This window comes from Salvelinus alpinus, chromosome 1, assembly GCF_045679555.1.
Source record: "Salvelinus alpinus chromosome 1, SLU_Salpinus.1, whole genome shotgun sequence".
Taxonomy (NCBI): domain Eukaryota; kingdom Metazoa; phylum Chordata; class Actinopteri; order Salmoniformes; family Salmonidae; genus Salvelinus; species Salvelinus alpinus.
This window is the reverse complement of record NC_092086.1, coordinates 94125372-94138413: the sequence shown is the minus strand read 5'-3', so window position 1 is coordinate 94138413 and position 13042 is coordinate 94125372. Positions and strand designations below refer to the sequence as shown.

At 46.3% G+C, this 13042-nt stretch overlaps 1 protein-coding gene across 1 annotated transcript in view; it reads left to right on the top strand.

The window, feature by feature from the left end:
• Positions 1-222: 222 nt before the first annotated feature.
• rnf128a (ring finger protein 128a) overlaps positions 223-13042 on the top strand; it is a 34849-nt gene continuing 22029 nt past the window's right edge. Inside the window, exon 1 of the mRNA XM_071334495.1 lies at positions 223-717. Coding sequence (XP_071190596.1) covers positions 291-717 — 427 coding nt within the window. The 5' untranslated portion in view covers positions 223-290. The remainder of the gene's footprint in view (positions 718-13042) is intronic.

Below are 13042 nucleotides of genomic sequence, written 5' to 3'. Positions count from 1 at the left end.
ACACTTTTAATAGCACACTGGCTCGAAACTAATGTAGACAGATCATGTTTTGGAATACAACACTGCAATATTGCAAACAAAAGCATGTGTCAAATCAACAGGCTAACACTCACAGGTAAACCTGAACTTAAAGCTAGTGAGCAAGGTCCACTGAGATAAGACCACAACTGACGTAGACTTGGTTTATGTTACAGAGAAGGGAGGTATCAGTTTACTGCCCTACAGTACAGCGCTCCGGGCAGCCGTTGATCAGGAAGACGGGGCTCGACTGAACTACAGGAGTTGCGAGTATGTTTGAGAGGAAAATGGAGAAGAAAGGCACACATGGATTCGGCTTGGGATTTTTCACATTGCTCTGCCTGATAACTGCTCAACATGCTGGGGCGGACATGGTATTTACGAAAGCTATCGTTCAAACGCGTTACTTTAACACAAGTGACAACCAAACGGTGTTACAGAGCTGTGAGTGTGGATTATATGGGCTCCACTCTTCTGTCACCTCGGTTTCCGGAGAGGTGATTCTTCCTAATTCAGATCCCTTAGCCTGTGGTCTCCAGATAGGCTTTAACAGCTCAGAGCTGTGGATCGCCCTTATTCAGAGGGGGAACTGCACCTTCGCTGAGAAGATCAAGACTGCTGCTGAAAGTGGAGCCACTGGTGTGGTTATTTACAACCTTCCTGGTTCAGGCGACGAGGTAACCCCCATGGTGCACCATGGTGAGTGATTCGGTTACCTTCCAATTGGTAGTGCTTCAGCCTTTTTGTTTTTCTATTCCTTACAGAATTGCAAGCTTAATAACTAACTAGAAAAGGCCATTTACTTAAGTAAACTGAATTAAATGTGGTGAGAATGATGCACATTTGCAACCACGTACCTATGTGAGAGTGGATTCTCGGTCCTCACTAGCATGAAAACTAAATGCAGGGACAGACTGTGTGTGGAAAATTATTTAAGACTGAGACTCTCCAATACAACCCAACATTGCAGAGTTATGTGCATCCTTTCAAGCACACCCTTCTCATTAACCTGTGGTGAGTTAAAAAAAAAATGGAGGTAGTTTTGTTATCAACAAAAAAATTGGTTAAATATGTGTCCAAAGAAACTGAAATATTTCCTGAGCTTTCTTATCCTAGATATAGGACAGACAATTTGACTGTCTTTTTGCCATTTATGAATGTGTTATTTAATGTGTTTCTATGGGCAATAGTAGTAAAGGTACAATTTTTTCGGGGATACCTACAGGGGTCCTAAAATTCTAAATCAAAGAGCTAAATGATCCATGGTATGACCATCTTAAAATAATTCACAAAGGCTTAGACTTTCAGGTTAAACGGTGGAAGACTAGTAGTGACCAGAATTTTTACCATTTAAGTCCCTGAAATGCATTGGGATTTATGCAAATACCGCGGTAGTGTGAAAAATATAAGTAGTATCAAAAAGTTTGTCAAGCAACAGTGCCAGTCTGCACATTTTAAAGTTGTTTTGGTAGCTTGAACAGTTAAAGACCAGTGGCGTATCCAAATACTTCCCATTCAAGCCAAGAGCTATTTTATGCATATTTAAACAGTTATAGTTCAAGTATAAATAGTATCAAAAAGCTGTATACAAGTAACCTTTTTGAGACCAGTCTGCACCTTTTAAAGTTCAAATGGTGTTTCTAGCTTAAACTGACTAGTTTTACCCATACTTTTTCCCATTCAAGTCTATGGCCATTGAAATCAAATCCAATTTTATTGGTCACATACACATGGCTAGCAGATGTTATTGCGAGTGTAGCGAAATGCTTGTGCCTCTAGTTCCGACAGTGCAGCAATATCAACATGTAATCTAACAATTCCACAACTACTACCTAATAAACACAAATCTAAGTAAAGTAAAGGAATGGAATAAGAATATATATAAATATATGGATGAGCAATGAAAGAGCGGCATAGGCAAGATGCAATTCATGGTATAAAATACAGTATATACATATGTGAGTGATGCAAGATATGTAAACATTAAAGTGGCATGTATAAAGCCTCGCAATTGTTATTTTACTGCTGCTCTTTCATTATTTGTTACTTTATTTTTATTTTTTTGGTATTTTTCTTAACTGCATTGTTGGTTAAGGGCTTGTGTGTAAGCATTTCACTGTAAGGTCTACACCTGTTGTATTCGGCGCAAGTGACAAATAAAGTTAGATTTATTAAAGTGACTAGTGATCCATTTATTAAAGTGGCCAATGATTTCAAGTCTGTATGTAGGCAGCAGCCTCTCTGTGTTAGTGATGGCTGTTTAACACTCTGATGGCCTTGTGATAGAAGCTGTTTTTCAGTCTCTTGGTCCCAGCTTTGATGCACCTGTACTGACCTCGCCTTCTGGATGGTAGCGGGGTGAACAGGCAGTGGCTTGGGTGGTTGTTGTCCTTGATGATCTTTTTGGCCTTCCTGTGACATTGGGTGCTGCAGGTGTCCTGGAGGGCAGGTAGTTTGGCCCCGGTAATGCATTGTGCAGACCGCACCACCCTCTGGAGAGCCTTGCGGTTGTAGGCGGTGCAGTTGCCGTACCAGGTGGTGATATGGCCCGACAGGATGCTCTCGATTGTGCATCTGTAAAAGTTTGTCAGGGTTTTGGGTGACAAGCCAAATTTCTTCAGCTTCCTGAGGTTGAAGAGGCGCTGTTTGGCCTTCTTACCATTTCAGTTTGTACGTGATGTGTATGCTGAGGAACTTAAAACTTTCCACCTTCTCCACTGCTGTCCCGTCGATATGGATAGGGGGGTGCTCCCTCTGCTGTTTCCTGAAGTCCACGATCATCTCCTTTGTTTTTTTGACGTTGAGTGAGAGGTTGTTTTCCTGACACCACACTCCGAGTGCCCTCACCTCCTCCCTGTAGGCCGTCTCGTCGTTGTTGGTAATCAAGCGCACTATTGTTGTGTCGTCTGCAAACTTGATGATTGAGTTGGAGGCGTGCATGGCCACGCAGTCATGGGTGAACAAGGAATACAGGAGGGAGCTGAGCACGCAACCTTGTGGGGCCCCTATGTTGAGGATCAGCGAAGTGGAGGTGTTGTTTCCTACCTTCACCACCTGGGGGCGGCCTGTCAGGAAGTCCAGAACCCAATTGCACAGGGCGGGGTTGAGACCCAGGGCCTCAAGCTTAATGATGAGCTCGGAGGGTACTATGGTGTTGAATGCTGAGCTATAGTCAATGAACTTACATAGGTATTCCTCTTGTCCAGATGGTATAGGGCAGTGTGCAGTGTGATGGCGATTGCACCTATTGGGGCGGTAAGCAAATTTAAGTGGGTCTAGAGTGACAGGTAAGGTGGAGGTGATATGATCCTTGACTAGTCTCTCAAAGCACTTCATAATGACAGAAGAGAGTGCTACAGGGTGATGATCATTTAGTTCAGTTATCTTTGCCTTCTTGGGTACAGGAACAATGGTGGCCATCTTGAAGTATGTGGGGAGAGCAGACTGGGATAGGGAGAGATTGAATATGTCCGTAAACACATTGGGATTGGGATTTATGCAAATGTTACCGACCGGCTCGATTCGGTCGTATGTAGCAAAATTTGGAATTGTGTTTTTTACATTGGATAAAAGTAGAGACTCAGATAGAAAATGGTATATAATACACTACAGTTGAGGAACAATGGTAAAGTAATTCTGCTTTGATAGTTGATAAACTTGTTACCCCACTTTTGAGAAAATGTCCCTTGAATATTTTGGTACAGCACACCTACTGGAGAGCTCTTTTTTGTCAACACCAGGTATTCCAAAACTGGGGTAAGTGTACCCCCAGGGGTATGCGCAATGCTGTCGGGGATACGTCAGATAAAAATGTGATTCACATTTTCAAACGGTACATTTATATTTTCCAACGGGGGTATAAATTTGGATGAGGTTTTTTTCTCGCCTGAGTAGCCTCGTTCACTGCCAAAAATAAATTTAAACCATCTAGTGTTCAGCGAAATAACAACACAATGTCAAATACAGGTAGTCTAGTCAAATAATGAACATCCAATCACATTAACCGTTACTCTTTCGCGGGAAACCTTCACTCTTGCGGAGACATTTAGAAACAACACATGACAATTTGAAAAATAAGCCACAGGAGTTTTTTTAGCTAGAATAAAGACGACTTTTGAGTAGTTAAACATGTATAAAAGCAACAGATACCATTAATAAGAAGGGTCTAGAAGCGTCTTATATGGTAAGCTACCGAGTGGCTAGGACAGGCAAGCCCCAAACTATTGTGGAGGACTTAATTATTCCTGCTGCCGCGGATATGGCTGGGACAATGATTGGGGAAAAAGCCCAAAAAACTATACAGACAATGCCTTCATCAAACAACACTGTTTCATGACGCATCAGTGACATGGCAGGAGATGTTTTGAAACAATTACTTCTTCGCATACAAGCCAATTAATTATATGCGTTACAGCAGAATGAGTCAACAGACGTGGTGGGCCTGGCACAGCTCCTGGTATATGTCCGTTACGTTTATGGGGGGTCAATTAAGGAAGACATCCTCTTCTGCAAACCACTGGAAACAAGGACAACATGAGAGGATATTTTAAAGTACTGGACAGCTTTGTGACATCAAATTGACTTTGGGGGTCAACATGTGTTGGTATCTGTACTGATGGCGCGAAAGCCATGACAGGGAGACATAGTGGAGTGGTAACGCGCGTGCAAGCAGTTGCTCCCGACGCCACTTGGGTACACTGCAGCATCCACAAGAGGCTCTTGCTGCCAAGGGAATGCCTGACAGCTTGAAAGACGTTTTGGACACGACAGTGAAAATGGTTAATTTTGTTAAAGCAAGGCCCCTGAACTCTCGTGTATTTTCTGCATTATGCAATGATATGGGCAGCGACCATGTAACGCTTTTACAACATACAGAAGTGCGCTGGTTATCAAGTGGCAAAGTATTGACACATTTTTTTTTAAATTGAGAGATGAGCTTAAAGTTTTTTTTCACTTGTCTGGCCACTTGCATGACAACGAGTTTCTCACACGACTGGCCTATCTGGGTGATGTTTTTTCTCTCCTGAATGATCTGAATCTAGGATTACAGGGACTCTCCGCAACTATATTTAATGTGCGGGACAAAATTGAGGCTATGATTAAGAAGTTGCAGCTCTTTTCTGTTTGCATTAACAAGGACAACACACACGTCTTTCCATCATTGTATGATTTTTTGTGTGCAAATGAACAAGCTTACGGACAATGTCAAATGTGATATAATAAATCACCTAAGTGAGCTGGGTGCGCAATTACGCAGGTACTTTTCCGAAACGGACGACACAAACAACTGGATTCGTTATCCCTTTCATGCCCTGCCTCCAGTCCACTTACGGATATCTGAACAAGAGAGCCTAATCGAAATTGCAACAAACAGTTCTGTGAAAATGGAATTGAATTAGAAGCCACTGCCATATTTCTGGATAGGGCTGTGCTCAGAGTTTGTTGCCTTGGCAAATCTCGCTGTTAAGACACTGATGCCCTTTGCAACCACGTACCTATGTGAGAGTGGATTCTCGGCCCTCATTAGCATGAAAACTAAATACAGGCACAGACTGTGTGTGGAAAATGATTTAAGACTGAGACTCTCTCCAATACAACACAACATTGCAGAGTTATGTGCATCCTTTCAAGCACACCCTTCTCATTTAGCTGTGGTGAGTTATTCACAATTTTTGATGAACAAATATATGTTTTATATGTACGATTGCTAAATTGCTAAATAAAGAGCAAAATGATTGATTATTATAATATTATTATTTGTGCCCTGGTCCTATAAGAGCTGTTACGTCCCACAAGCCAGGTTGTGACAAAAACTCACACTCATTCTTATGTTTAATAAATGTATCGTACAGTTTGTGTATGGCAGGCTTACAAGGATGGCAAAAAACAACATTTGAGAGTGCGCTGACCCTGGTGCTGGAGGGGGTATGCAGCTGGAGGTTGAACGTTTGAATGGGTACGGGACTATAAAAGTTTAGGAACCACTGGTCTACGCCCATTCAGCATCGTTCACACCCTCTTAAGCCTAAACCCCACCAATCTCTTTAAGGATTCATATGTGAAGCCATGTGCTAAACAGGTGCAGAGAAAACACAGAGACAGGAAACAACCACCCACAAACCCCAACACAAAACAAGCCACCTATATATGATTCCCAATCAGAGACAACACAAAACATCTGCCTCTGATTGAGAACCATATTAGGCCAAACATAGAAACAGACAAACTAGACACACAACATAGAATGCCCACCAAGCTCACGTCCTGACCAACACTAAAACAAGCAAAACACACAATAACTGGTCAGAACGTGACAGTACCCCCCTCCTGAGGTGCGGACTCCGAACGCACCCCCTAAAACTCTAGGGGAGGGTCTGGGTGGGCATCTGTCCGCGGTGGTTCCGGCGCTGGACGAGGACACCACTCCACCATTGTCTTTGTCCCCCTCCTTAGCGTCCTTTGACTGGCGACCCTCGCCGCCCACCTTGGCCTAGGAACCCTCACAAAGGGCCCCATCAGACTGAGGAGACAGCTTAGGACAGAGAGGTAGCTCAGGACAGAGAGGTAGCTCAGGACAGAGAGGTAGCTCAGGACAGAGAGGTAGCTCATGACAGAGAGATAGCTCCGGACGAATGGCAGCTCCGGACTGGAGGGCGGCTCATGACTGGAGGGCGGCTCATGACTGGAGGGCGGCTCATGACTGGAGGGCGGCTCATGACTGGCGGGCGGCTCTGGCAGCTCCTGACTGGCGGGCGGCTCTGGCAGCTCCTGACTGGCGGGCGGCTCTGGCAGCTTCTGACTGGCGGGCGGCTCTGGCAGCTCCTGACTGGCGGGCGGCTCTGGCAGCCCCTGACTGGCGGGCGGCTCTGGCGGCTCCTGTCTGGCGGGCGGCTCTGGCGGCTCCTGTCTGGCGGGCGGCTCTGGCGGCTCCTGACTGACGGACGGCTCTGGCGGCTCCTGACTGACGGACGGCTCTGACGGCTCGGGACAGACGGACGGCTCTGACGGCTCGGGACAGACGGACGGCTCTGACGGCTCGGGACAGACGGACGGCTCTGACGGCTCGGGACAGACGGACGGCTCTGACGGCTCGGGACAGACGGACGGCTCTGACGGCTCGGGACAGACGGACGGCTCAGACGGCGCTGGGACAGGCGGGCGGCTCAGATGGCGCTGGGCAGGCGGGCGGCTCAGATGGCGCTGGGCAGACGGGCGGCTCAGATGGCGCTGGGCAGGCGGTTGGCTCAAACGGCGCTGGGCAGACGGACAGCGCAGACGGCGCTGGGCAGGCGGTTGGCTCAAACGGCGCTGGGCAGACGGACAGCGCAGACGGCGCTGGGCAGACGGCAGACTCTGGCCGGCTGAGGCGCACAGTAGGCCTGGTGCGTGGTGTAGGCACTGGTGTTACTGAGCTGGGGCGAGGAGGTGGCGCCAGATATACCGGACCGATATACCGGTTCGATATACCGGTTGGGCTACGGATCCCCGTAGCCCAACCAGTGCGGGGAGGTGGAATAACCCGCACTGGGCTGTGCAGGCACCATGCGTAAGGCTGGTGCCATGTACACCGGCCCGAGGAGACACACTGGAGACCAGATGTGTTGAGCCGGCTTCATGACACCTGGCTCAATGCTCAATCTAGCCCGGCCGATACGTGGAGCTGGGATGTACCGCACCGGGCTATGCATACGTACAGGAGATACCGTGCGCTCTTCCGCACAACACGGTGTCTGCCCGTACTCTCGCTTTCCACGGTAAGCCCGGGAAGTTGGCGCAGGTCTCCTACCTGACTTCGCCACACTCCCCTTTAGCCTCCCCCCCCTTAGACATTTTTGGGGTTTCTTCTCGGGCTTCCAGCCACGCTTCCGTGCTGCCTCCTCATACCACCGCTCCTCGGCTTTAGCTGCCTCCAGCTCTTCACGAGAGCGGCGATATTCTCCAACCTTAGCCCAGGGTCCCTTACCCTCCAGAATTTCCTCCCATGTCCAGGAGTCCTGTGTAATGGGCCGCTGCTGCTGCCACTGCTGCCCGTTGCTACGCTGTTTGGTCCGTGATTGGTGGGTGGTTCTGTAACGCCAGTCTTCCTCCTCTTCGTCTGAAGAGGAGGTGTAGCAGGGATCGGACCAAGACGCAGCGTAGCTCGTGTTCAACATGTTTTTAATAAACAAGACGAAACTGTGAACACTTACAAATAACAAAATAACAAACGTGTGGCAAACCGATACAGTCCTAGCTGGTGCAGAGAAAACACAGAGACAGGAAACAACCACCCACAAACCCCAACACAAAACAAGCCACCTATATATGATTCCCAATCAGAGACAACACAAAACATCTGCCTCTGATTGAGAACCATATTAGGCCAAACATAGAAACAGACAAACTAGACACACAACATAGAATGCCCACCCAGCTCACGTCCTGACCAACACTAAAACAAGCAAAACACACAAGAACTATGGTCAGAACGTGACAGACACACCTATTCAAGGGTTTTTCTTTATTTTTGCTATTTTCTACATTGTAGAATAATAGTGAAGACATAACTATGAAATAACACATATGGAATCATATAGTAACCCCCAAAAAAGTGTTAAACATATCAAATTATATTTTATATTTGAGCTTCTTCAAATAGCCACCATGAATGCATTTCAATTAACAGGTGTGCCTTGTTAAAAGTTAATTTGTGGAATTTCTTTCCTTCTTAAAGCGTTTGAGTTAATCAGTTGTGTTGTGACAAGGTAGGGGTGGTATACAGAAGATAGCCCTATTTGGTAAAAGACCAAGTCCATATTATGGCAAGAACAGCTCAAATAAGCAAAGAGAAAACGACAGTCCATCATTACTTTAAGACACGAAGGTCAGTCAATACGGGAAATTTCAAGAACTTTTTCAATAAACTAAAGTTTCTTCAAGTGCAGTCGCAAAAACCATCAAGCTCTATGATGAAACTGGCTCTCATGAGGACCGCCACAGGAAAAGAAGACCCAGAGTTACCTCTGCTGCAGAGGATAAGTTCATTAGAGTTACCAGCCTCAGAAATTGCAGCCCAAATAAATGCTTCAGAGTTTAAGTAACAGACCCATCTCAACATCAACTGTTCAGAGGAGACATTGTGAATCAGGCCAAATAGTCTAATCAAATTTCTGCAAAGAAACCACTACTAAAGGACACCAATAATAAGAAGAGACTTGCTTAAGCCAAGATACACGAGCAATGGACATTAGATCAGTGAAAATTTGTCCTTTGGTCTGGAGTCCAAATTTGAGATTTTTGGTTCCAACCGCCGTGTCTTTGTGAGACGTGGTGTGGTTGAACGGATGATCTCAGCATGTGTATTTCCCACCGTAAAGCATGGAGAAGGTGTTATGGTGTGGAGGTGCTTTGCTGGTGATACGGTCTGTGATTTATTTAGAATTCAATGCACACTTAACCAGCATGGCTACCACAGCATTCTGCAGCGATACTCCATCCCATCAGGTTTGGGCTTAGTGGGACTATCGTTTGTTTTTCAACAGGACAATGACCCAACACACCTCCAGGCTGTGTAAGGGCTATTTTACCAAGAAGGAGAGTGATGGAGTGCTGCATCAGTTGACCTGGCCTTCACAATCCCCCGACCTCAACCAAATCGAGATGGTTTGGGATGAGTCGGACCGCAGAGGGAAGGAAAAGCAGCCAACAAGTGCTCAACATACAGTGGGGAGAACAAGTATTTGATACACTGCCGATTTTGCAGGTTTTCCTACTTACAAAGCATGTAGAGGTCTGTCATTTTTATCATAGGTACACATCAACTGTGAGAGACGGAATCTAAAACAAAAATCCAGAAAATCACATTGTATGATTTTTAAGTAATTACTTTGCATTTTATTGCGTGACATAAGTATTTGATCACCTACCAACCAGTAAGAATTCCGGCTCTCACAGACCTGTTCGTTTTTCTTTTAGAAGCCCTCCTGTTCTCCACTCATTACCTGTATTAACTGCACCTGTTTGAACTTGTTACCTGTATAAAAGACACCTGTACACACACTCAATCAAACAGACTCCAATCTCTCCACAATGGCCAAGACCAGAGAGCTGTGTAAGGACATCAGGGATAAAATTGTAGACCTGCACAAGGCTGGGATGGGCTACAGGACAATAGGCAAGCAGCTTGGTGAGAAGGCAACAACTGTTGGCGCAATTATTAGAAAATGGAAGAAGTTGAAGATGACGGTCAACCACCCTCGGTCTGGGGCTCCATGCAAGATCTCACCTCGTGGGGCATCAATGATCATAAGGAAGGTGAGGGATCAGCCCAGAACTACACGGCAGGACCTGGTCAATGACCTGAAGAGAGCTGGGACCACAGTCTCAAAGAAAACCATTAGTAACACACTACGCCGTCATGGATTGAAATCCTGCAGCGCACGCAAGGTCCCCCTGCTCAAGCCAGCGCATGTCCAGGCCCGTCTGAAGTTTGCCAATGACCATCTGGATGATCCAGAGGAGGAATGGGAGAAGGTCATGTGGTCTGATGAGACAAAAATAGAGCTTTTTGGTCTAAACTCCACTCGCCGTGTTTGGAGGAAGAAGAAGGTTGAGTACAACCCCAAGAACACCCTCCCAACCGTGAAGCATGGAGGTGGAAACATAATTCTTTGGGGATGCTTTTCTGCAAAGGGGACAGGACGACTGCACCGTATTGAGGGGAGGATGGATGGGGCCATGTATCGCGAGATCTTGGCCAAAAACCTCCTTCCCTCAGTAAGAGCATTGAAGATGGGTCGTGGCTGGATCTTCCAGCATGACAACGACCTGAAACACACAGCCAGGGCAACTAAGGAGTGGCTCCGTAAGAAGCATCTCAAGGTCCTGGAGTGGCCTAGCCAGTCTCCAGACCTGAACCCAATAGAAAATCTTTGGAGGGAGCTGAACGTCCGTATTGCCCAGCGACAGCCCCGAAACCTGAAGGATCTGGAGAAGGTATGTATGGAGGAGTGGGCCAAAATCCCTGCTGCAGTGTGTGCAAACCTGGTCAATAACTACAGGAAACGTATGATCTTTGTAATTGCAAACAAAGGTTTCTGTACCAAATATTAAGTTCTGCTTTTCTGATGTATCAAATACTTATGTCATTCAATAAAATGCAAATTAATTACTTAAAAATCATACAATGTGATTTTCTGGATTTTTGTTTTAGATTCCGTCTCTCACAGTTGAAGTGTACCTATGATAAAAATTACAGACCTCTACATGCTTTGTAAGTAGGAAAACCTTCAAAATCGGCAGTGTATCAAATACTTGTTCTCCCCACTGTATGTGGGAACTCCGTCAAAACTGTTGGAAAAGCATTCCAGGTGAAGCTGGTTGAGAGAATGCCAAGAGTGTGCAAAGGTGTTATCAAGGCAAAGGGTGGCTAATAGAAGAATCTCAAATATAAAATGTATTTAGATTTTTTTAAACACTTTTGGTAACTACATGATTCCAAATGTGTTATTTCATAGTTTTGATGTCTTCACTATTATTCTACAATGGAGAAAATATTAAAAATAAAGAAAAACCCTTGAATGAGTAGATGTGTCCAAACTTTTGACTGGTACTGTATATACACTGCTCAAAAAAATAAAGGGAACACTAAAATAACACATCCTAGATCTGAATGAATGAAATATTCTTATTAAATACTTTTTTCTTTACATAGTTGAATGTGCTGACAACAAAATCACACAAAAATGATCAATGTAAATCAAATTTATCAACCCATGGAGGTCTGGATTTGGAGTCACACTCAAAATTAAAGTGGAAAACCACACTACAGGCTGATCCAACTTTGATGTAATGTCCTTAAAACAAGTCAAAATGAGGCTCAGTAGTGTGTGTGGCCTCCACGTGCCTGTATGACCTCCCTACAACGCCTGGGCATGCTCCTGCTGAGGTGGCGGATGGTCTCCTGAGGGATCTCCTCACAGACCTGGACTAAAGCATCCGCCAACTCCTGGACAGTCTGTGGTGCAACGTGGCGTTGGTGGATGGAGCGAGACATGATGTCCCAGATGTGCTCAATTGGATTCAGGTCTGGGGCGAGCCAGTCCATAGCATCAATGCCTTCCTCTTGCAGGAACTGCTGACACACTCCAGCCACATGAGGTCTAGCATTGTCTTGCATTAGGAGGAACCCAGGGCCAACCGCACCAGCATATGGTCTCACAAGGGGTCTGAGGATCTCATCTCGGTACCTAATGGCAGTCAGGCTACCTCTGGCGAGCACATGGAGGGCTGTGCGGCCCCCCAAAGAACTGCCACCCCACACCATGACTGACCCACCGCCAAAACGGTCATGCTGGAGGATGTTGCAGGCAGCAGAACGTTCTCCACGGCATCTCCAGACTCTGTCACGTCTGTCACATGTGCTCATGTTGTCAGTGTGAACCTGCTTTCATCTGTGAAGAGCACAGGGCGCCAGTGGCGAATTTGCCAATCTTGGTGTTCTCTGGCAAATGCCAAACGTCCTGCACGGTGTTGGGCTGTAAGCACAACCCCCACCTGTGGACGTTGGGCCCTCATACCACACTCATGGAGTCTGTTTCTGACCATTTGAGCAGACACATGCACATTTGTGGCCTGCTGGAGGTCATTTTGCAGGGCTCTGGCAGTGCTCCACCTGCTCCTCCTTGCACAAAGGCGGAGGTAGCGGTCCTGCTGCTGGGTTGTTGCCCTCCTACGGCCTCCTCCACGTCTCCTGATGTACTGGCCTGTCTCCTGGTAGCGCCTCCATGCTCTGGACACTAGGCTGACAGACACAGCAAACCTTCTTGCCACAGCTCGCATTGATGTGCCATCCTGGATGAGCTGCACTACCTGAGCCACTTGTGTGGGTTGTAGACTCCGTCTCATGCTACCACTAGAGTGAAAGCACCGCCAGCATTCAAAAGTGACCAAAACATCAGCCAGGAAGCATAGGAACTGAGAAGTGGTCTGTAGTCACCACCTGCAGAACCACTCCTTTATTGGGGGTGTCTTGCTAATTGCCTAT